Source organism: Seriola lalandi, unplaced genomic scaffold (assembly GCF_002814215.2).
Source record: "Seriola lalandi dorsalis isolate HSWRI2012SDOR001 ecotype SW California unplaced genomic scaffold, Sedor1 jcf7180002054299, whole genome shotgun sequence".
In the NCBI taxonomy this organism is placed as follows: Eukaryota; Metazoa; Chordata; class Actinopteri; order Carangiformes; family Carangidae; genus Seriola; species Seriola lalandi.
The window spans coordinates 364,659-390,544 of NW_019524852.1; the positions used below are offsets into that span (position 1 = coordinate 364,659).

Genomic DNA, 25,886 nt, shown 5'->3' on the forward strand with positions numbered 1-25,886 from the left:
AGATGCTGAGATAAGAGGTAATTGAATTAAAGTGGCACCCTGGGCAGGATCTGCTTGAGTATGATGGTGTGTTTTGTGTGATTGAAATCAATAGCTAGAGCTGTCACTCAGTGTTAGTAAGTAGAGCGCTAACAGCTTTCTTGTCTACCATTATTGTACATTATCATTATAAACTATTGCTACTTTTCCTGTACGTAGAACTAGAATGGAGATGTTTCGGGCCTGTTGTCAGGACTTGTTGAAAGGCCTGCTGGGAAATGTAGTAATTCGCTAATTCAAGTAGAGGTTGATGAGGTTAACGAGGATTGAGGAAAAAGTACACACACCGCATACATTCCTGCACTAATACACTAATACACTCCTGACTCATTCTGCATGTTAAAGGGTGGATTACACTTATTAGAGTCCATTTATTTTCACAGAACAAGCTGCACAGAGACGTCTTTATGTCTGACTTGTGAAACTGAGCTCACGAGATCTTAGTCGGGTCATTTTTCCACCTTTTCACACGCACTGTGTTGTTTTAGGAGCTGCTGGTTGTTTGAACGACTCCACTCGGAAGGTGAAGACACATTCTTAAATATTTCAGCGCTGTAGACCTTCACACAGTATACACACTGTTTGGAGCAGACTTCAATATTGACTGTCTGCAGGGGGTTGTTTGTTTTGGACCGCAGCTCGCCGACTCCACACTGAGTTGGATCAAACCGGCAGAAGTCAAGTAAAACACCCTGAGAAAAGAGAAGAGATCGATTCACGTTCCAGGAGAAGAGAGTTTTTCCCCCCATCGAAAACAAGATTTTGCTGATTCTGGACGAGGCAGATGTTTCTAAACAGCTTTCACATTTTTCTTATGAATGATTAATTCTTGCACCACTATTAAATTATTTCCTGTGTCCATTTACAACCTTGAGGATTGCAGACTGTATCTGCTGTTGGAACTCGGTACGAAGCGTGCAGTTGTTTTAACCGACCACCAGAGGGCGCTGCAACCCATTTCTGTTGCTCTGTTAACCTCCCTGAGTTTTCAGTGACTCACTGACTCAATGAAATGAACTGCTCCATAACATAAGAATTCTGGTTGCTGCTGAATTGTTGATTTTTATGTTTTGTTGTGGTTCCTTGCATCCAAAAAACAAGCGAGAAATCTGCTCATGAGTCGAGATAATTTCATCACTTTCCAAAACAAATGAACTTGTTTAAAGAATGTTCTGAATATTAGTGCAGTGATTTGTTTTGTTCAGGCCTGCTTCAGCATACTGACACATGTTGATGTGAAAACAATGGAAACTTCACTTAGAACGAGGCAGAGGCTCTGGGACTCCTCCTACCTTTACTAAACAAAAGCATATATTTAGTGTTTTTAAGGGATATCAGCAGTTTTACAATCTGCAGTATCATCTTTGTTTTTGTGCTATGAAACACTGTGAGAGGATCCTGGCTTCCCACCGGGGACATAATTCCTCTTCTTACAGGGTTGCATTTGTCAGTGGCTCTCTGCAGTCGGAGCACCCAGCTTCTGTGAGTCTAATCCTGTGAGTTTTTATTTTGGTTATTTTGGACTTTGGAGCTGTCTCTGTCTGCCTTATGTCCTCCCCCCGTCATCCTGTCACAACCTAAAACCTGTCAAATCATGGAAGAGAGGCCCTTTCTGAGCTGCAGACGTAAGCAAATTGTACTTCTTTAACATGACTTCTCTTGGTTTATGTGTAACTGTTCAGAAAAAAAATCTAATTTTTTCCCATGTAAGCAAATTAATGTAAACAAATTGCACGTGAGGACACAACAGGCTGTAGATTAGAAGCCAAGGCCTCACGATTAACCCCGGCTGTCACTGAGAGCAGGTTGGTGTCCAAAAAAGCTTAAGGCAACGATAAAGAGATAGAGGTGATTGTGTGTGTGTGTGTGTGTGTGTGTGTGTGTGTGTGTGTGTGTGTGTGTGTGTGTGTGTGTGTGTGTCTGTCTGTGTCTGTGTGTTTCTAGGCTACCATCACACATGGTTGCTGAATCAGCTTAATCTCAGGTAACTTCTCTCTGAAGAGTTTTAACTCAGTTACTGCAAAATAGTTTCTGTTGTTTGAAGGCTGATGGAGGTCTGCTGGAGTTCAAGATGGTTTCAAAGTAGAGAGGGAAAGAGCGTGTAAATGTATGTGTGTGTGTGTGTGTGTGTGTTTGTGTGTGTGTATGTGTGGAACCATCCCTGTAATTGCCAGTAAGTGGCTTAGTGGTATCTCCACCATGTTCCTACTGATAAGGCTGCGTTCTGTCTACGGTTTCTTGTAAGACTGATAAGAGCGCTCCTCTGTCTCACTGTGGAGCAGCACCACCTGATCCGATCTGTGCAGAGCACCCAAAACAAATCACACAGTCATAACAGCAAAACATTCAATTTAATCAGGGAAAGATAGAATTAGCATTTGGTACGCTACCGGTTTTTAACCTGTTAACCTGTTGTGAGTAGTGGTACGCCTCACGTGGTGGTAAGATGAAGAAGAGAGTTATCCCCTCCCCCTTCAGCTGTACTGAGCTTTTCAGCCTCTTTCAGCTGATTGTTTTAGTTTAACTTCATAGTTTCAGTCTCATTTCCAGCAGAATCAAACAGTTGTTTTGTGCCAAAGTGGAACATCTGGCAGCTAAAGAGCCAGAGCTTTGTGGAGACTAACCAGAGCAAAAAGCTGAGTGACACTGGACTTAGATTCATCCTGTGGACACACAAATGACTCCAGATGAGCCTTAGTCTCTGCTGGATGTGATCTTTTAGCCGTAACAACTTTATAAGGTGGTGATATGTTAAGAGATGTGTTTTTAAGCTTGTTAGGAATCTATTAATGCAGCTTTATGACGTGTCCAGCTGCCCTGCACTCCTACATCAGGTGACCTGTCTTGCTGCGGTGATTGAGCGTGGGCTGACTGTCATGTCCACCAGTCGGTCAGTCAGCTCGGGGCTCAATTAATGTTCTGCTGTCACATCTCGCTGACACTGCAGCCGCTCTGTGCGCTCGAAACTCAAAGGCATTTGCATCGCAGAGGCCGAGTGCACATGTGTCGTGTGGGAGTGTAACTGCTGCAGTCTCTAATAAAAACTCTGCCTTTTATCTCAATGTGCTCAGCTGCTGGTGTGTCGCTGATGCACAGTCACGTTTAGTGTGGGACGCCCAGAGACGTCCCTCTGTGGCGACACACCAGGGCCTGAATATTAAAATAAATTCACTGAAACGCTTATGATCTGCCAAGGCACTGGTAATACATGCTTATAAGTGTGAATAGAAATGGGTATAGTGAATGTTGTGTTATGGTTTAATGGTGGATAATTTCCATTTTATTTATGTTTTGTTCACAAATCTGAGGAAGATGCTTCGTTTACAAATGAGGATTCTTCCTTTCTGCCCTCATTCCCTCCAGCTGTGTTTCCGCACCTCTGTCTCAGTTTGATGAAACTTGTGTTTTGGCTTCATTATTTCATGTCTGTCTAAACTCTGAAGTCTGCTCCTCGTCTCTCACCTTTCTGTATCATTCCCGACCCGCTCCTTTGTCTCCTCTCAGCGCCAGTCCTTTCATCCCTGTGCGCTGGTGTATGTGTCGTTGCTGGTGGTCGCTGGAACCCCCCGGGGGTCCACCCACATGCCTGCCTGTTTACCCAGCAGCCCACTCTCTCCTAAACATGCTGGGCTGCCTTTAAATCAACAGGTACCGCGATGAAAGGTTGCGTCCACTCTTTCTCTCGTTCGCTTTCGCTCTGCTTCCATTTATTTGCGTTCGGCCTCTCCGCCTGCGACAGTTTTTCAGCAGCGTTAACTCCTTGTGTTGGCTAGTTGCTTTTGTTGGCAACTAAGACTGGTACCAGAACAACTAAATAAGTCATTGATTCCAGAGCTGTGTGCAGAGCGCCAGCAGCCAAGCAAAGCACTGCCCTGGGTTTTTACAGCAGGACTAAGTCATTTAGAATAGACATAGCTCCCTTTATTTGATTGTTTTTTCTTCAGGAGAAAACGATGAGTGGCTCGATTTCATTCAGCTCGACTCTACACATGACACCTGATGTCCTTTTGCCGTGCCTGTCTGGTCTCTTCTGCGCCTCTCACCCCTGATGCCTCATTACCCGCTGGTCTATTTATACACCTTGTTATCCGTGAGTGAAGCTTTCCTGGCAGGAGTCGCTGAGTGGTGCCAGCCCGGGAAAGAATGCCCGTCCTGGGCCTCCGCGGAGGGCACGGCCTCGGCTCCCGGAAGAATTGCTCAATGGCACTCTGTCTTCCATAGCCGGTTATGTAAGCGGCTGGCCTACTCAAGCTGACACAATGTGATGAACTCAGTGTGAGCACGTTCAGCGGTGGAAACAGTTGGACTCACTGCAGAACACTGTTCTTCATTTGAATGAGATGATGAGGAAAAAGTTGAGGAGACTTGGATTCGTCCTGAACTCTGCTGAAGAAATCCTCCTGTTTCTTGTTATAAACAGTGTCATGCATTTTCCCGTATGACTTAAAATCTGAACCACAGCTGCCAAAAACCAGTCTGTAAAACCTGAAACTTTTAACTCATTTTCATTTTAGTGTTGAAAAATATTTGATTAAATTAATTGCTGACTTAAAGCTATTAAAAGGATGAAATATAACCGAAATGATTTGTCAATTAACCAATTAGACAATTATTCTCTGGTTTCCATCTTCTGCAACGGTTGTATACGATTTAAAATTGGGTTTTAGACAAAACAAACATTTTTATCAAACGTTTAATCAACATGATGAAAATAATTTTTAGTTGTAGCACAAGTCTGGTTTTTATATTGTTGTGAGAGTAAATCCTCAGCAGGGACGACAGAATAAAATCACAATATTGTCAAATACTGTACTCCATGATGTTGTCAGTACACTGTGACATCACTGGTGGGCGTGGTCAAAGGTGAAATAGCTGAAACGTTCAGTCACAGAGACTTTTCAGCCTGGTATTAAGTTGTGAATAAGTTCACAGTATCTCAGCCACTCAAGTCTGAGAAGAAGAACTCACGTTGTTGGAAACGTAGAGAAGAAGCGGGTTAAGGCTTCGCTCTAACAGCTGAAACTCAGTAAGCAGGTCAGGCTGAGAGGTGAAGGAGAAACCAGAAGCTGCTGTGGAAGTGACACAGTGGAGGGGGGAGGAAGGCTAATTGGAGGAGAAGGAGGCGGGGGAGGAGGACAAGGGTGTTGAACGCCAGATGTTTAGCTATATGGTTCAAATGGAAAATAGCCCAAGTGGAACCAAAGCTGTGACGCTGGTTGATTCCCTTTATGTGGCTTCCCTCCCTCCCACCTCACAGCCTTCCATTAGAGGTTTTGGGGATATTTTGCTCGGAAGTCAGGACTCTGTTCTGCGTCACGGGTTTAATATAAATAAGTTACTGTGTCTCTGCCCTCGCAGCATGTTATAGGCTTGTACTGTACCCGTGGGTGTCTGCGTGTTAGATTTTACACGTTGTGTGATGCCGTGGCGTGATGCCAGGACCGTCTTCCTCTCTGCCTCAGAGCTGCAGCTCCACCAATCACTGCGTCACATGTACAGTGCCAGCTGCTGAGGAGAAACGGCTCCCTGGTGGATGATGAATGAAACAAAATGTTAATACAGTAGTAATTGACTTTCAATAAAATGAAATAGACTATGACTAACTGCTAAAAATGATAACCACCAACGAGCAGCTCGTAGCTTCGTGTCGGTCCGGGCCGTCTCCTTTTTCTGAAGCAGGACCGATGCCTGCTCTGGGATCAGCTGGTCAGATCCGCTGTAATCCATGTGAGAGTCGATGAGATGAAAGTGATCAGAGGGTTTTATTCCTCTGTATCTTCGCGCCTGTGGTTTGATCTGAGTGGGCTTTCTCTCTGACACGTCCTTATTTCACCCTTCGGCTTTGCCCTCACCAGGTTTCCCCCGCTCTGCACTGCTGCTCTTAAAGGGAACTACCACACTAAAATACCTGAATATAGTGAAGCACGTGTGAGTTATTGGTGCAGGCTGGGCCGGACGATAACGTAATATTATCATTTATAGTTTCTTTTTGTGACGAAAACCTGACATCCACATAACATGGATCACAATTCTCATCTCTGAATGAATGAGAACAAATTGAATCTAAATAAAAATGTTCACAGACAGATTTTAAAAGCTTGTAAATACATCAAATCATTTTGCGATAAATATGAATTTGAGATAAAATATTTCAGGTTGCTGCATTTCTTACAAATCTTATATTCCTGCTCCTTCCTGCTGAAACATTCACCACAAGAATCACGTTTCTATCAATCATGACCCAGATTCTTCCCTCCTCTTAAACCTGACTGTAACTGTAGGTGGCGGATCAGAAACTAGAAACTGCTTCTATGAATCATCTTTCTAATGATCAATGAACAAATGACATATTTCCTTATGAGGACTTATTGATAACTTTATAGTTGATTGATACATTTGTGAGTACTGTGAGAGGAGGAATCATTCACAGCCACTAGTTTCAGTATTTACGAAAAGTACTTTTCTCATAGAACAAAAACCAGCGTACCTGTGGTTCCCAACATGTAGTTATGAAGTTGACGTGAATGCAAACGCACATGACTTGCGTTGATGTATGAAACCAACATGACTGTGCGAATGATTATAGTCTTTAAACTGCTGGTAAACTGAAAAAATTGGTTGAGCAAAAATTTAATCTGCTGTTTGCATTTCATCCTGTTCGTCTCCCTGTAACTCAGAACATGTTCAGTATTGTATAACAGTGAAATAATATTATCCTTAATTTTGTTCGGGACCCCACTCGGGGATCCTTGGTGGTCCCTGAACCCCGAGTCTGGCAACTGCTGCAGCACCTCCAACCACAACATGACCAGCACGTGCGTCACTCAGCCTCTAATAAAAACACGACAGCCACTCCTTTTCCTTCTTTCTGGCTCGTGTCTGTGTCGCTGTGTCACGGTGTGCAGGATTGTAGCTGTTTGGTCTGTTTGTGAAGAGAATAAATCTTAATAGAGTGAAAAGTGTGAGTGTGCAAGAGTTCACGTTCTCACACTGAAGGTAAAAAAAGACTTATACTTTTTTATTTTATGTGTGATCCTGCTGTATATATGTGTGTGTGTGTTATATATTACTGTAATAAACTTTATATTTGTTGCAGTTGCTGATTTCTGCAAAAGGACTCCCTATAAATCAATAGAAAATAAAACAGACTTTTGTGGAAACAGGGTTTCAGGAGATTTCTCCTTATTGCCACGATCCTGTTGAACCCTTGATTTTCCATGAAAGACTTCAACAGAATTACTGTTTTATTAAAAAGCCCAATTACCCCCGCAAGGGGACATTTATGGCCGCCACTACTCATGGTAAAGCACATTTTTTATTGTACATCTCACCTCATTAAGGCTTCTTTCCTGTACACTCAGAATTATGGCCGCAGTTAATATGGAAATCTGCAGGTGTAGTGGAAATGGGAGCTGTGAGAGCTCATGTCTTGTTTTACAGCATATTTATATTTATTAGTATAAATTTCCAGTGCTGTCATTGCAGCACAAAAGTCTCTGTGCAGATATAAATGAAGTTGCAGCCGCTGACTTTAATTACAGCAGGTTTAACAATTTTTACTGCAGGTGCAGGACCTGCAGTCCCGTCTGGGTCCATGTGTGAATGAATATTAAGGCTCCGAACAGTTTCTGTCGGTTGCTGCCACACTGAGCGCCTAATGAGCAGAAATAGCTCTCCCTGCTATTTTCTATGCTTTTCAGCCCGTTTCATCGATATGCTGCGGTGAGTGAGGCGGCACGTTGCCATGGAAACAGCAGACAAAGACGATGAACAAGGGTGCATGCGAGCAGGAGAGAGAGGCCTCCCTCGAGTAACGGTGTGTGTGTGTGCGTGTTTGCATTGTGAATCTTGGGCTCCATATCACAGGAACCGAACCGTCGTCTCTTTCAGTGAGTGTTTGCTCCTTTCATGAAACGTGCACCTCTGTGGACTCTGGCCTCGGTCTTTTATGAGGTGACACAATATCTAGGTAATATTCAGCAGCGCTGTATGTCAGGGGCATTGCAGGACAGAACGAGCCATCTGTCAGCTTTATTTTCCTGGTGGGACGTTTTCAAAAGGCCACCACAGTTACGAGACAGGGCCATCTTTCATGTTTATGGCAGTGGTGTTTCTGGGGGAGATGCATCCTCATCACATCGCCGACGCCTTGGTCACCAGCCCATCGAACATTTGACGACCGTGTCCTGAGACAAATCTCAAAATGTTGACAAAGCTGTCCATTACTGTGATTGACAAGTCATAATTAGAACATATCCTGTCTGTTCTTCACGTGGCTGATTTTTACATCCCATGTGCTGGTGGTTTGAAGATAAGCATGATGCCGACACGTCATCGCTGAATTTACAGTAATTAGTTTACTGTTACGGCTGTAAGCACACACTCCTCCTGATGACTTGAAAGCAATCATTCTCTGCACATTTCTAGATTATTATTTCAATCACTGCTCAAGCTTTCGCACTCATTACTCTACTCTGAGTATCTTCTCCAGGAGACAGCGTGGGAGCTTTCCGTTCCTTGTGCAGAGCAAATTAATCACTCATTATTCTCTACAAAATGTTGGAGCCGACACTAAGAATTCACTGGGTTTGTTTACTTAATGAAGTACAGCACAGCTCCACGTCTCCTCTGCTCACTCAACACAGTCGAACCCTGTGGAGCAGTGCTTCACTAACTTTTTGGCTTGTGACCCTGAAAAGCAAATCAACTTCTGCTGTGTTTCAGTTATATTACATGTTGGTGAGGTTTATCACACAGGTCTATCTAGGCTGCAGTTTTTAGCCTGGATTGACTTCTTCTTCTTTCTTATTTTTTAACCATTTGAATTTGGTACATGGATTTCTACAAACTGGGGTTGTTGTGTATGTGGTGATGCTGTGGTGGAAAACCTTCAGTCAGCAGACTAACACCAATCCATTTTTGATCAAAAGACTAATACATCTAAAATCTGGCGGTTCGTCAGTTCTTCCCTCTACAAACAGCACGCATTAAAGTGATGTTTTCAAATGTGAAGACATGTCTTACATATCACAGGAAATACTGGAAAAACAATCCACAGTATCATGTGACTTTATACTAAAACTACTTTAACTACTGTGTTAAACATGTGAACTGCTTCTCACATGTTTACATATGCTTTTTTGTAAGAGGTCTTTACAAGGTTTTCCCATCCTCCTGTGACCCCTCAAAATTATCTTGCAGTGTCCCAGGCTGAGGATCATACCCAGCCGTTCAAAATCAGACTTCTTCCTCTTCATCAAGTTAAAACCGGTTGAGTAAAAGTTGCTTCGATGCAACATGTCAAAAGGTACCAAGAAATATACAAAGGCTGACACTGGGAGGTGAGTGTATCGACACAGCTTGTTCCCTGTTCAGTCTTAGTCTCCACGAGATGGAGGAGTCTTCTGATGTGGGTGAAGATTCAAGATTGACAGTGTGTAAGAGAAAATGGTCCTATTTCATGTTGACTGAACTCTTGGTTTGATTGGTTCCAGTCTCTCTGTGTCTGAGTCCAATCAGCCTGAGGCCACAATGACCCTCCTCCGCGACACTTATCAGCACAGGGCCCACAGAGAGGAGCAGAAATGGCCTCATCACTCTGGTAGAAAGAAATTAAACCACAGAAAGAAAACGTGGAGGAGGTGAGAATGTAGTTGGTGTCAAGTGCAGAGTGAAAACGTCAGTGGATGGGGAACTCTTGGGCTTGGTGGAGATGTACGCCTGATTGGAAAGACCAGCAGATGACTCTTTAATCTCCTGACCTCTCGAGCACCTCGCTGTCTCCATCCTCATCTCTTCGGAGCCTCCGACAGACAGAGCGTGTCACCTCTGTGTGATGGAGATGCATACAAATTGACTGCATTATGTGAACTTGTCTCCGCGTTGATCAGAGTAATTACCCTGTAATATCTCCACGAGACCAGGTTGGCGAAGGAGATGTCAGGAGGAGGAGAGCCGTGCTGATTGTGTTTGATTTGAGTCACGCCTCTCAGCTGTTATGATCATGTAGCCGTTTTTCCCTGACAGTGACATCCTTATCAAGGAGCTGCTCCAATTCGATTAGCTTGTTTCAATTGGGGTCGGTCTAATTGAATTTTTCAGTTTTTGATCTGAAATCCCTGTAAAATTGAATACTGGGTCCAGAGTCATGGGAGCGGTTTGCAAAAGGACGCTAATGAGTGACCAAAGAGAGCATTCTTCAAGGACATTATGCCATACAATTTCCCTGAACCCCTGCACTATGGACTTCACTGTATCTCGTCTCATATTTGCAGAATTTTTTAAAAAGACACCTTGCTGATCGTTTTTTGAGACAACATTAAATACAAACTGTCTGACAACATGAGGTTAGACACATGAACCTGAGAGCTGCTAGAAAGAGATGGTCTGACCACATCCTTTGAGATTCATGCAGCAGCTCGAGATAAACCACTCGGTGAGGATGGGAGCTCGGTTAGCTCAGACCTCAGCCTCTTATAAAGCCTTCTGAGCGTTTAAAGCGCACGGCAGGTGCCAAGTTGGGTTCCCCTCCAACAACCGATCCTCTCTCGGGGACAGAATGAATTAAAGGCAGCTCTGAAAGCTTTGGAGAGCGTTTAGTCCGCCTCCTCTGGTTTGCATCTGTCTCCTTCGGCTCTTAACATCTACTGCGCAGCTCTTAGCTGCTGCAGAGTCCAGTGGAGCGGTGCCAGCTAAGCAGAGGTGGTGCTGGGGCGCAGCCAGCAGCAGACTGGGACCGGCTCCAGAGGCAGCCATCAAACCTGCTTAAATCTGTATGGAAACCTCCTGGTGAGCCTCAGCACCCACTTAACTCCTGGAGTGGATTCATCCTTTATTTTGTGACGATGTGCTGTAATCTACCGCTTGCTTCTGTTTAGTAATTTCAAAAAGGAGGTTTCGGTTATATCCAAAATTCATTCACTGTTTATGTGTAGTGAAGTGTTTTTACCCTTCCCCGAATCTCTATATTTGCTCTATACTCCTATATGTTCCCTCAAACAGCATGTACTCTACTTCCTGTTCCTGCTGACAATCTCACAATGCAAGACGTTGCATTTCACAGGTCTGAAAATTGCCATGGTGTGACTTCACACCTGTCAGTGAAAAAATACATCAAAATGGAAGCAGCATGGTTTTAATACCCCGGCTTAACTATCATTAAAAAGTGTAAAATATGATGTGAGAATACTTGGATACTACGAACCAGGAAAATATCATTGTAAATATATGAAAGCAAAACTGTTTTAGAAATGGACTGAGACGCTGGTGTTGCTAGCTGAAGTCCTATTGTTCACAGCTAGCTGAATACAGCCCACAGCACCGACGAGCTGAGAAAACCTGCAGCGATCAGTTTGTGAAACGGTGAGAGGCCAAAGAAGAGCAGTAACTGGACTTTTAATGCCTTGTCTGTTCTTTCAGATAGTGAAATACAGCAGCCGGTCTCACTTTCTCTTCATGTTACATGTCGGTGTAAAATGTCTGCTGTGAAGAGAAGCTGATCTTTGATTCTGACGGACTGATGTCAGAACTTGACATCCACCTTTGATGCATTAGAGAGCTTCTTTCGACTCATGTTCTCTCCAACAAAGCATCTTCAAGGGAACAATCGATATATATATATATATATATATATATATATATATATATATATATATATATATATACCTGTTATGACTTGTTCCCATAGAGGCCAGGGTAAACTGAGATTATCTCCTGTCACTTTGTATTTCCCGTATGTGGATGCCTGCTGCCCCGAGGGCCACGTAAATAATAAGTCTCATAACCACTAACCGTAACCATCCAGTGGAGCCTCACATAAACACAGTGAGCGGCTGAGTGTGGTTTCTGTTGAGCCGGCTCAGTTGTTCAACCGGTCAACCGGCCAGCTAATTGCAAAGTACAATTTGACCACATTGGAGCTGACAGTCATTCTTCCGTTTTCTCCACACGCTTAATCCCATTTAGGGTCATTGAGGGGGGGGGGGCTGGAGCCTGTCCCAGCATGCACTGGGCATGAGGCAGAGAAACACCCCTGACAGGTTGCCAGTCCATTGCATATGGCCTCGCGTTGACACGGGAGGCTTGTATGAACACAATGCGGCTTTTCCAAAACCGGGAGTTTCCATGTTGGAATTCCATGAAGGAAACAGTCGACAAGATGATTCCACTGTGTATTTAATTCATAAGGAGACGCCCCCCCCCCCACTGGTTGAATAATCAACCTTTTCACTTGTAATAATCTCTTAACTTTCCGGACCTTGACATGTCGTGCAACTCGGATGGTGAGTCATCTATCAGGAAAATCTACAGGCGGAGTCCCCTCTCTCCCATCAAGCCCTCTAGGAATACTTTCCTCTTCTCCGGTGAAAGCAATTATTCCAGACAGCGCTGCTCAACAAGGAGAAGAGAGTGAGGGAGGGAGGGAGGGAGGGAGGGAGGGAGAGAGAGAGCACGTCCCCAGCTTCCCCTCCAGTGAATGAACCAATATATTAGTGGCCCATGTGATTTCGCCTTGTATTGAGATAGGGAAATGTTATTGTCCAAATAAATTCATTCAGGCTGCACAGACGCGGACGGCTCCTCCAAGACTTCATTTAAAATCGCTGCACGCTCCTCTGCTGCTGTTGCCAACGGATGCCAGCTGAATAGTTTCTGAAGAGCTGCCTCGGGGTGACTACCAGTGGATGGTGGATGGTCCCAGGCCGCAGATAGGCGTTTGACAGGGAGCAGCTCCTCCGCTGTTTCATCCAAACTGTTGTAGCGCTCATCAAAAGTTTTTTGCCTCACTGTGGCTGGTTGGAGTTAACGAATTCAACTCACTGTCTGCTCTGAATGCTACAAGGCATATCCAGTTTGTCTGTGTAGTCATGTTTCCTCGCTGTTGCACTGGCAATGCTGCCAAAAGCATGGGGTTCTTTAGATGGGAGTCACTGTCTCTGGATCAGTCCGGGTGTCCGTGTATCTGACATTTACTGCATTTCTAATACAGCTCTTGTCAGGTCTTTTCAGTCCATTCAGCTTTGAACTCTCTGACTGTGTATTTCACAGCCATTTCCTAAATATTACATCCATATGCAGCTGACTGCAGAATCAGATGGGCTCCATTCGGTAGGAAAGGTAATCCTGCCTGGTCTACAGTATGTTTTCATCAACATGAACAGATGTTTATATGAAAAAGCAAACTGTTCACTGCCAATGCAGAATGTTTATCCAGATTTAATTTGCTCTCCCTGTACGGTATCCATTCCCATCAACAACCAACAGGATTTCCACTTCCCTCTACTCATGGGAAGATCATGGTCTTTGATGAACATGTCGACTGCTCCAATGTTCAGCACCACTTTCATCAGGTGTTTAAGTAGCAGGACCTGAGTCCTGATCTCCGACGTCACCGCTAGTACGAGGATGTCTAACTTCCGACACTGAAAAATAAGTTGCCAGTGAACATAATCAGGACAGTAATTACATTTTCTTCAAACAATATTTGCAAGGGTGGCACGGCAGCGCAGCTGCGTCAGCACTGTAGCCTCACAGCAAGAGGCTTCCGGGTTTGAACCCGTGGGCCGGGTGCTCTGGCTTCCTCCCACAGTCCGTAGACATGTGGGTTTAGGTTAATTGGCTTAATTGCTGTGTCTTTATTAATTGTCTGTTCTGTTTTTATTTATCTGTGTTTCGTCATGTAGCTAAATTGAAGCATTGTAGGAAACAGGGTTTGAGATCCTGTATACTGTATGGTACACATACTTTATTGCTTAAAATGTTCAACTAAAATATCACAGCTGTATCACCAAAACAGATTTTTGTAAATGCTGTTATGTTCATCACTTCACCCAAACTCATGAAACAAAATCCCTGACATTTGGTGAACACAGCTGGTTAGATTTTGCTCCTGGATAAAAAAACAAAACTCAAAACATTCAGCTTTGAAACCGTCAAAGATCGTGACTCGATTCCATAACCTCCAGTCATCAGATGAACATAGTAGCTGTGTTATACTGTCGTCATTCGCAGGCAGGGTGGAGGCTGCAGCTCCACTAATGTGCTCCTCCTCAGGAAAGTTTAGCCCTGATTATTAGAGAAAGAGGGAGAGAAATGGAGAGAAAGAGCTGAACTGGGTCACACATGATACTGATGGAGGGAGCAGGAGAGAGCGGGGTAGAAAGTGATGGGAATAGAGTAACGGAGGGTATTTGTGGCTGAATCCTCGGGGAGCTCAGGGAACGGGCTGCCTGTCACTGTCTGCATCACACAACTGATTCAGCCACCGAACATGCTTACCTCCTCATATCCCTGTTTAACACCAGGCTGGACTGTGTGTGTGTGTGTGTGTGTGTGTGTGTGTGTGTGTGTGTGTGTGTGTGTGTGTGTGTGTGTGTCTGTGTGTGTGTCTGTGTGTGTGTGTCTTCTCTAAGCTGTTGCTGTGAAATTGGGCCACAGGGGCGATGGGATAAAAGGGGAGATGAGTTAAGGTTCAAGGGAAGCATCTCATGAAGCCATTTTCCAAGCTTTGTGTGTGTGTGTGTGTGTGTGTGTGTGTGTGTGTGTGTGTGTGTGCGCGCACAGACTCCTATGCAGATCTTTTGTGATGTCGTAGCGGTGTGTGCACGTGAGTGTGTACTGGTCCATAAGTGTGTAGGGAGAGGAAGGAGCTGGCAGCGACACTGATGTGATCTGACATGGTTGAGGCTTGTAAAGGGGGCCTCTGTGGCTCCCAGTGCAAACCAGTGAGAGCCCCCCCCCCTCGTTTCCTCCCTCTCTCCGCCTTTCCATCCTCTCTTCCTTTCCCTTGCAGCATCCCTCTGTCCAGCTCCATCCTTTCTCCCTGTGTTTGTTTAGGCATTTTGCCTCTCAGCCTTCTGCGGGATCGTTTCATGGCTATTTAGAACGGCGGTCTTCATCGGGTCAGACATCTGTGTGTTTTTCTCTCTCTCATTCTCTCTCCTTCTCTTTCCTATCTGCCGCCGACTCTCCATGTCTCCTCCCGTCACGATGATCGCCCGCTGTCAGCTGGTGTGATGAGAAGGTGCAGGCCTGGCCTCTTTATCTGCCACAGTGGCTTCACTGCTCAGTAAATCCGCTGAGGGTAAAGACAAACCAAGGATATCTACTATCAACCGGCGAAACATCTGCATGGATATTCAACAATGCCTCTTTCTCTAGTTTTAATCTTTTGTTTCCAACAATTTAGCTCCTCAATAAATTTCCTTTAAAGGTGCACTCCACTGATTTTAGCCCTTTTGGTGATCAGTATGCTAGACGTGGGGGGGGGGTAATGGTAAAGATGAGATGTGAGGAATCACATCATCAAGGTAGTCATGACTACAGAGTTGGTTGAGTGATGGTATTGGAGCTTTCAGGAAAAACACAGTTGTAATTGACGTGATCGTTATTTACAAGTCGGAGATCAGAGGTTTGAAAGATGGGGCTATTTACCAAAAGACATTATCAAGTTGTGACGGGGAAGTTTTTAGAACTTGACTTGAACAAGGAGCCAAAAGTCAGATGATCTCTTCTCTGCTGTATCGATTGAGAGTTTATCCGCCTGCAGTGCTAAAATGTAAAATGCTAAATGTGTTAGATCAACATAAAGGATTGAGTTTCACTACTAAACATACAGTACAGGCTGGTGGAAATGAATCACTACAAATAACAGACATGATCCACATTCAAAGCTTCACATCTCAATAATAATCAAAGGTGATCGTCCCTGCAGCAGCTTATAAGAAAATAACTTAAACGTAGTGTTTATAATGTGATTAGTCTGTCTATCCAACTGTTTGTCCACATTTTAACTCCTTGACTTTTCTAGTGACTAAATGAAAAATGAATCAGAAGTTTGAAAACGCGTTGAATTCACTCTCCTCAAAGCGATAAAAGCAGGAAACCTTGAACGCATGTTTCAACCTTCTGAATTCTCTGAATGTACAACAGTCAGTATTCATCTGATGCCTGTTTTATATGTCAGAAAATGGATGTTGCCGCTCCACGGCCTTCAGCACGTCTCTTCAGCCCAGTCCTGTCCAATCCTCATGTCCCTTGTTGTCATCACAAGGATAAACACACTGATCCTTTGTGTTTTTCTTTTCCCTCTCCTTTCCCCTGCGTTTGCTTCTGTAACTGCGGCCGACTGTTTGGCTCTGGGTTGGCATGAATACTCCGCAGAAAACAGGATTAGCACAGAGCGCAGAGTGGGCATACGTGCAGCCGCTGCCTTCCTGACCCAGCGCGCTGTCGGAGGCAGACCAGGCCCACTCACTAAGCTCTTTAAAGGATTGCTTACTGATAAAGAGCACACCTTCTAATCTGATCTCCAGATTGCTGCTGTCAGAAACAGTAGAGGTGCATTTAAAGTGGCATCTGCTTCACGGTGCCACTGGAGAGCTCAACAGCCAAGGAGTCGTTATTACTTTTGGCTGAATGAGTCAAGGACAATGTAGTCAGGATTTGAATGTGAATGATTCAGGGTTTGATTTTAAATGCAACGATTCAGTTAGTCAGGTTTAGATAATTTCATTTTCATAATCCTGTTTTGCAAATTAATGAAAGTAAGTGTGTATTATAGTGGTGAGATGTTGAACATTTGGAGCTAAACACATCACATTTAAGAATAGTCAGTGTCAGCGTACTCCCAGTTTTGAGACGCAGCAGGAGCAGCGGCACAGAAACTGAGTGATGTACTGCTGGGTCATCTGCAGATACATGTTTTAGCCACTTTAAGAAAAGCTAATACCGGTTGAAGTGTTTGCTTTATTTTGAATATTTTCACCACTTTATCTGCCGTCAAGCAGACCTTTCCTTTGGAACTACAGTTTGTGAAAAGTTGAACTACTGTATTTCTCTGCTGATCAGCTGTTTGAGCCGGAGTGAACTAAGCATAGGTGTGTTTGCGCTGTTTGACGACAGATTTTTGTAAATGGCTGAAATACATTTTTCTTCTGCCCCTGTCTGACCACAGCAGCACATCGCTCCGCTTCTGTGCTGGTGCTCCTGCTGCTCTAAACTGGCAACGCACTGATCTGAATTTACTGCAGATAATACACGGACTATAGATAAGTACCTCACACAACCCCAAGTCAAAGAAACCAAACTATCACTTCAAACATCAGAAAAGAAGGAAAAAAAAAAGAAAAGAAATTGAGAGAAAAGATGTGTTTCTGGTTGGGTTTTTTTTTACACCAAATACATTTCAATTTCATGCCAAATGCCACATGTTGATTAAAGTAGATTTGTTTTATTTAATTAATCAGTTTCTCACCTTCCTCTGGAATTAAAAAAAAAAGGGTAAATGTATTATATCCTTTCCAAAACAGCACCTCACAAGAACAGGAGTATTTTCCTTCCATTCTTCCATCCATCCGTCCTGAAAACATAAATCCTGAACAATGTCAACATCATCCAGCTCTCATGACACGCAAAACGTGTTATTTCTTTCATGATAAGGTTGAAAGATCAGGCTTCGTTTCTTGTTGCATTTATTCTACTGAATGCAGCTTCCTGTGGAGTGTAACAAAGGGTGTAGAAAACATCCACATTCAAACAGAGTAACCTTCGCCCACAATCTCTCGAACAGCGTGAGAAGAACGGGGAGGAACATCATGGCCGTGGGCCTCGGTGCCTCTGTGTGGAGTCAGTTTCATCGCAGCCAAATTGGCCCGTGTTGCGCTGTGGCGAGGATGCCGTGGACCTTTTCACTTTTATTCTGGGGGAATTTCCGCTCCACTCCAATGGTAGAGTTTGGCCAATTAGCTGCTCCGAGTAGTGATGTTGATGCTTGAATGCTAAGTGTTGCTCTGTGTGTGTGTGTGTGTGTGTGTGTGTGTGTGTGTGTGTGTGTGTGTGTGTGTGTGTGTGTGTGTTTGTGGTTGTTTCAATCTCCATCTGAGCCCTCCGCAAACTGCAACACTTGGAAACACATACAACATGTGCATATGCTTAACACACACAAACAGAATTTTTCATTCTGTTGGTTGTGACTGTAAACTGTTTGCGGAGCAGCGCTCTGTTTTCATGTGTCTGTGCAGGCTGCTGCTCTTTGTTTTATCCACCAGCTTGTGGTGCAGCACGTCTATTAGAAACATCCCCGCCAACCTCCGCCAAATTAGAGCCTTTAATTGCAATTCCATTTTGTGGCTTGGAGTCAGTGTGTTTCCTTTTCCCAAGCTGTTGGGCTTTGAACATTTTAAAAGCCCTGCTTTCAAACTTTTAAGGTTTTCTTTTTTTTTATAGCATTTCATAAAATTCAGTTTGTAACCCTTAAGTTTCCATCAAAGTCTCGAGGGAAGAATGAGGCCTTAGACTTGATTTCCTCTCTCTGTAACCAATATGTTTACATTGGGACTCTTATTTGTTGTTTGTGGTGGCGTTAATTTCCTGTTTGCCTTTGAGGGTCGTCACTGGAGAGAGTCGCACAAACTTGCCTGTTATCCGTCATCGCCCGTCTCGGTCGTAAGTTTCTCCTTGTAAAAACAGGTGTGTGAGTACTTCACGTTTAGTCTGAATTTGCCTGCTGTAAATCTGGATTTATGGGCTTTACATCATTGTGCAAACAGCATTACATATCGAGTGGAAGCTGGGAGTAAGTGGGGCTAAGCTGGGTGGGCAGCACTTGGCAGCACATTTCAGCCCTGACACCCTGCAGGCAGAAACTGGCTGTAAACCTGACGGCTGGCTCCCCCAACGATTACAGCTGATCCAAGGCCAAACACACCTCCTTATTTACTGATACAGTTTCTCTGGGTTTGCCCCCTCGCTGTCAAATGATGGATAAAATCAGATGCACAACAGGGCGTTTTAATTTATCGATTACAACCTCATGTTCTCTCCGCAACTTTTCTGGATGTTAGTTCAAAGAAAATTATGCCACAATGGCTTTCAAGTGTGCTTTTCTGCAGCATCAGGCATTCCTCCTAATTGTTTTGCTGGTCTTTTTTATGTGTTTCAGTTGTTTTATGACTTGCTTGTACCTACATCATTAAAAGTATAAAAGGTTTAACAGAGGTATGGGAACATGAGTAGATAAAAATGTCTTTCAGCCATCTCAGGGTTTTAAATTTATGAGTGCACTGTGCTTTTTTTTAAGAATAAAATCTAAAAGAAATGGAAATAAGTGCTTCTGTATTTCTGTTACTAAATGTTTTTCTCTTTTCCCCTTCTTCTTTCTCCTTTCTCTCCTGCTCCCGCTGGTCCTTCCTGTGTGATGCTCCTGTGACCTTCTTGTCGCAGGTAAGAAATGTTTTTGTTTGTGTGCTTGTTTCCGTGTCTCGCGTCGTCTCTTCGGCGGAGCTCTGGTTTTAGATTCAGCTGAGTGAGAGTTCCTGTCAAACACCGGGGTCTCTCGACAGACGCTCACATATGTATGCCAGATGGAGGTTTGAGCACAGTAAGAGGCTGCTGTGGGATGAATCTTAAAATCTGTGCGTGTACTGTATGTGCATACACACTGATGCAATCATCTGTGTTCATCAGCGTCACTGTGGCTCTCAGTGTGGAAGCACAGCACAGTGAGTGCAAAGTAAGTGAGTAAAGTCACGACCTGTGAGACGACTTTGTGGTACAGATTTTGTGAGCGCAAAATGAGCTTTAAACTGAGAATTTGTATATTGTGGAACATAGTCAAAATTTGTTGACAAGTTAAACAACTTCTGTTAAGTTTTGCCTCCTACAGTTGATATGGATTACAGAATATAATTTCAAGGTCGTCCATTTTGAACTTTTGAACCCTTGGGATGAGAAAGATTTAACAAATATTTCATGCTAAGCAAGAAAAGGAAAGTTTGTTTTGAAAGTGCTCTCCAGTTTGTTCCAGGTCGACAGGTGAAAGAGCAGAGAGCATCTAGACGGCTAGCGTTTGAGGAAACGTCAGAGAGACTCAGCGATACAGGTTTGAGCTTCAGTCAGACCCAGACTCAGACTGACAGACACAACGCATCCGTTATTTGTTTTTATTGTTTGTTAGCTTGATACTGGCAGCGGCTGTCTGAATCACTGCAGCTCAAAGGTGGAACTACTCAGCCATGGCGTTGACTGCTCATTTCGCTCATGATATGTCTTGTAATATATAAAAAACAAGACCATACGGACATGTTGACCAGGTTTAACATGTGATTTTTTTAGTTTTATGCACAAAACTGTCTTTGTTAAGGCTTTTGAAAGATCATGGTCGTTGTTAGAAGAAACCAGAAACAAAAAAAGTCATTGACTTTCGGTAGAAAACATGAAGCACAGTGAAGTCACAGGCTTTGAACTCAAACCAACCTCTTCACTATGAAGTCTTTTGTCACCGTGCTAGTTTTCGTCTTTGCTCCTGACAGTCAAGAGTCTTAATTTACGCAGCTGCTAGAACCATGTTGTTTTCAGGCATTTTAACGTAGACTACTGTTAACGACTGTTACTGTCTGTCTGATGAGGTGTTCGGTGTGTGGCACTCTTACCTATCATGCACAGGCGGGTTGAAGGGTTTTACAAAAGGCTGAGATTTATTTTTTGATGTTTGATATAGTCGCTTGTTGCTTGCACAGTTATGACTGAACGCACTGATCATGTAGACGGACAGTGGAAACTGAAATGAATGCCAGCTGCTGGTCTCTATGAAGAAAACTATCAACTTTTTACAGGCCTTTACTTTTTTTAAATACCTTTCAAGCCTACAGGGGACAAGTGTTTGATATTAGAAAGATTTTGGGTGGAGTATCACTTCAAATTTTACTGCCCTTTAAAACGGCAAAGCTCACATTGTGTGAGGGAGCGGTTCAGTCTCCTGAGTTTTAAACCTGCAACAACTAAATCTGATGCTTTTATTGAGTTTGACAAATGGTATTAAGTTACTTGGAACAGATAAAAATACCTGACTACAGGGGGAACACACACAGAGAGCGAAATTACTTTGACATTTTAAAAAAATAAGCTACAGATTGTGGGTGGGAACAAGTCCATAAACTGTAGACTGATATGCCAGCTCACTGCTGACATAGAAATAAGGTCAATTATCCAGTTTATCAAATGACAGAAAATGTCTTCTGGTACTTACAAGTTACTCAAACGATGACTGAAGTATCCTTAGCATCAAATCACATAAAGGTCAGTGTACGCTCACTGAGCTTTGGCTTGTCTAGTAAGCAGTAGAGCAGTTTTCCTCCTGCAGGGTTGAGGAGCGATTCCACATGCAAATACTAACAGTTCCGTAGTCTACCATGAATAATGCATCAGTGCAAACAGTCACCTCAATAAACCCGCATGAAATTTCCAGCACTTTGTTATTTGGTGACTCCCATTAGCATTTTTAATCCATGATCTCTGCTCTTGTCAGTTCGTGCTTTCAGTCGCCCCGGCCTCTCTGTGAATAAATGTCGATGGGGGGGGGAAATGTGTACGTCTCCGAATTACATTGGAATCTCAGTTTATTTCGCAGTGTACAGAAGATGTGTACGTTTGTGTATGTGTGTGTTTTTATTTATTCTGTAGAGCGTATTTTATCGGGCAGTTCAAATGCTTTTTGCCTGCATGCACCAAGAAACATTCTATTAATAACACTTTGTTGAACATACTGTATCTGCACTGTATGTACTTCATGACCGGGCTTAATGCTTGCGTAACAGCTCTGGAAGCCCGAGTTCGGATCAAACAGCCGTCTGCATTATTTCTTTTTTTTACGCTTCAGATTCTTCATTCCTGCATCCACACGGCCGCACTAATGAGCAATTAGCTGTGTAAATGTGCTCCAGGAAGTTTTGTTGGATATGGCTCGGTGTGGATGTATGGACTCGATAATGAGCTGCGTGCTCCCCTGTGGATCCGCAGCACAGGGAGACATTTTTTTTTAAACAAGGAAGTAGATTCTGGGTGTCTCCTAATCACCATTTTGTCTCTGAGAACCTGCACAGAAATGTTTAGTTTAACTTTAACTCTCAGCAGGCCGCCCCCTTGTAGCTGTTTTCCTCTCAGCGGTTTCACACAAGGTTTTTTTTTCCTTTGTACAACTTGAAGTCCAAGAATGTCCACTTGTAGTTCGCTTTGGTAAGTGACATCTGGACTAGAAAAATAACCAGCGACTGCAAATACGTTTTCTGACGGAAGGTGTATCTACATCAACCTGCGTTCAGTTTGTGCATCAAGAAATCTGTCTGACAAAAGTTAGTCACAAGTTAGTTAATTTTCTGGCGAGGCAGAAAAGTCGATGTCTCAGTGTGTAGGGAAGAGCTGTTTAATCTTATTTTTACACGTCTCTCTTCTCTGTGAAAACAGCCCGTGAGGTGTGTGTGAAGAGAGGAGACAAATGAATTACTAAAATAACAAATGTCATATTTGGTAGAAAGCGGTAATGAAATGTTGATGATATCTGGAGTCTGTTGCTTTGCTTTAAGAGCCATAATCATGGAAACATAAAGATTGTCCCAGTTTTTGTCAAAATCTCTTTATTAGTAGGAGACCTGTCCTGATGCTGACTCTCTACTGCACCCCTGCTGTGTATATAGCTAAATCTTAAGCATGTGAACCGCTGTGCGTTTATTTCCCGAATCCATTTTCACCTCCGAGGAAAATCTACACTTTCAGTTTTAATGCATGAGATTTTGTCTCCATATAGTGATTTATCAAACCAGGACAGGTACAGAATAGAATGTCATCTCACTTCTTTTCTCTTTCTCTCCATCTGCCATCATCTGTCTCCCTTTTCTGTCCTATTTCATCACTGAGAAAAAAAAAAAAACAGTAAGTGGTTTTGTGTCACAGCAGTTGTGGGGTAATTGCTATTTAAGCCTCAGGGCTCACATTACACCAGCTGGTTTATTGCAGCTCTGTTACGTGATGCAATTTTTTAAAATCTCACCCATATTGATTTTCTCTTTTCCCATTAAAGAATAGAGTCCGATGAAGCTGAATGTCACTCGCTGGTGGGTGGAGGCGGGTGTTTTGGATATTTAGGCACAGGGATATTTTCTGAACACTGGAAGGCATAAAGGAGGTCACGTCAGCTAATATTGACTCACGATCATTAAACATATCGTTTGGAGCATTTTCTAACATCAGCCGGGTTTCGAGGCTCTAATATATCCTCTCAGACATTAAGCGTCCTCTCCTTCACCCTCATTCATTCATGAAATATTCACTGCTGTCTCCTTTGTCGAGTAAGTGCGGCGAACACGCTGCTAAATGTTTGAAAATGTTAACATCAAATAGAGAGGATTCCTAGAAGTCACAGTTATTGTGCAATTAATTACAGAGGAAGAAAAAAAGAAACATGTCCAGCATAATGTGTGCACATGTAATTCCACCTTTAGCTAATAGCTATTAAATGAGCTGTTAAAGCCTGATTAGTGCTGGTTAATTATGCAGACTTCATTAAGAAGTGAGGGAGGAGACAAGTTCATTGTATTTCTGCTTCAGTTTCTTCACTAGGTCAGAAAATGCCCTCCCCATGTGTACTCACACATACACACACAAACACACACACACACACATACACACACACACACACACACACACACACACACACTCAAACCATGGAGCTGTGTCCGTGCTGACTTCTCCCTGGTTTCCTTATCTGTCACCCCAGTTTACCGTAGGGAGACTGTTGTTTGGGTGCTGCTGTCTCCTCTGTCTCGCTTTTACCCTATGTCTGACTCTCTCTCTCGTGTGTGTGTGTGTGTGTGTGTGTGTGTGTGTGTGTGTGTGTGTGTGTAATTTTTATGAGATTCCTCTCGCGTTCGCTACACGGGTCGTGTTGTTTTCTGTGTTTCTGCAGGTGTGTGTCTGTGTTTGCTCTTGAGCTTCTGTCTTTGCGAGGACCAATTTGAGTTTTCGCCCGTGAGGAAAGAGGACAGTGTTGGGAAGAGAGGACATGTGTCCCGTCTTCAAAGGACCGTCGGGGGATAATTCATAGGGTTGTAGTGTTAAGGTTAGAATTGGGTTAAGGTTGGGGTTTGGCATGTAGTTGTGATGGTTTAGGTTAGAATAAAGGGGTAGGGAAAGTATTATGTCAGTGTGCAATGTGCAAATAATCTTGACTGTAAGACTGTAAGTCACATTTTGGATGCATTCACTTTCTATTTTACCTCCAAATAATGATCTATAGAAGCATCATAATTGATAGGATTGATGGCCAAAACTATGAAAATAAGGTCTAACAGACTCAGTGACTTGATAAGATGAATTTTATTTGCAGTGTGTGTGTGTGTGTGTGTGTGTGTGTGTGTGTGTGTGTGTGTGTGTGTGTGTGTGTGGGTATGAGTGTGTGTATGAGTATGAGAGAGAGAACAGACAGAAAATCAGCTCACAGCGATGACCTGTGGAAGTGACATGTGACAAAAAAGTGACAGGATGCCCCCCCCACCACACACACACACACACACACTACACCAGAGACCCATTTAGATCACACATACATACACCCACACACACATGCACACACGTGCCACAGCTGAAGCTGGGCAAGAGAACAAACACACTCAGTGGGATCCAAACTGACACACACACACACACACACACACACGCTCCTCTCTCTCTTGTGTGTTGACTCTCTTTCTCGCCCATGTATCTCAGTCTCATTTCATCGTTTCATAAGTAAACAGGGCTCTGATTTGTGTTGAATATGTAGAAGGTGTGTTGTTGTTTATTTGTGTGTGTTTGCCCTGACATTGTGTGTTGTGTTAGCCAGCGTCACTTGAGCCATGCCAGAGCCCTGCTGGGCTTCATGGACTCAGCTCCTTTCCCCCCACAACCGGCCTTACAGCACTGCCACTGTTCATTATTGTAACTAACGTGCGTGTGTGTGTGTTTATATGTTTCTGTGTTTGTGTGTGTGTGTGTGTGTGTGTGAGGAAATAGACCAGTGTGTAGGTCAAGTTGTAGATCCTGTGCTGTCATGGTGGAAATGTCAGGCCGTTGCTCCAGTTAGTGCAGCTCTTGTCAGCAAGAGCCCACTTGTTCTGCTCTGCTAACTCTGCTAATGAAAACCATCAGCAAAGGGACTCTGTGTGTGTGTGTGTGTGTGTGTGTGTGTGTGTGCGTGTGTTTGCAGTTTCATGTAATTTATGATGCATAAATATTGAAATATAGAGGCAGAGTAGTTGGATGAAGAGACTATGGAAATGGATCACTGTCAGTGTTTGAATACATACATTTTATTTCATGTTCATATTGGCCAATTGAATTAGAAAAAATGAAATAAAGCAAGGACTTAAAAACTGAATTATTATAGATTTTTACTTTTATTTTGGAATCTATGTTTTTCTTAAAATCAAGTTTTCTAAATTCAGATTAAACTCTCAGAGGGATAAATCTGGGAGGTGGTCGAGGTGCAATAACTAAAGATTTAAAGTTGCAAATTCATTCTGGTCTGTGTCTTTCATTTGTTCCCTTCTTACTTGTGCATTAAAAAAAGAAAGAAAGCACTTGTGTATATCTCCACTGAGGCTTCAGAATTTTGTAATCTTATAATACAGTATAAAATGATAAGATTATTTCTTCTGTCTCTGAGGATGTACAGCTGCATCAAAATCCCTATAATTGTCAGTCAGGCTGAAAGAATAGTCTGATGCTGACCATGATTTTTGGTCAGTACCTAAAAAATGAAGATTAAGATGAATTGTGCCTCATCAGGCGAGCTGTGATCATCTATCATGTTTCTGTGCGCTGGCATTCAATTAGCAGGAAGGCTTGGAGTAGATTTGTTCATCTTCATTTGCTTGGAACTTGCTCTGTGCAGCTCCTCGGTGTAAGACCTTGCACCCTGACGACTCTAATGTCGGACAGACGTGAAGTTTTGGTTGGAGAAGAAAATCGGGTTGACGTCAATATCCAACATTGATTAATTAACATTGTGACATTCAGAAGTTTAGTAGACATTGGGTTTT

At 43.3% G+C, this 25,886-nt stretch overlaps 1 protein-coding gene across 1 annotated transcript in view; it reads left to right on the plus strand.

Moving 5' to 3' along the window:
- The first annotated feature begins 1,608 nt into the window (after positions 1 to 1,608).
- LOC111655052 (neuron navigator 2-like) overlaps positions 1,609 to 25,886 on the plus strand; it is a 119,683-nt gene continuing 95,405 nt past the window's right edge. Inside the window, 2 exon segments of the mRNA XM_087174009.1 lie at positions 1,609 to 1,664; positions 19,261 to 19,549. Of these exon segments, the coding sequence (XP_087030135.1) occupies positions 19,481 to 19,549 (69 nt within the window). The 5' untranslated portion in view covers positions 1,609 to 1,664; positions 19,261 to 19,480.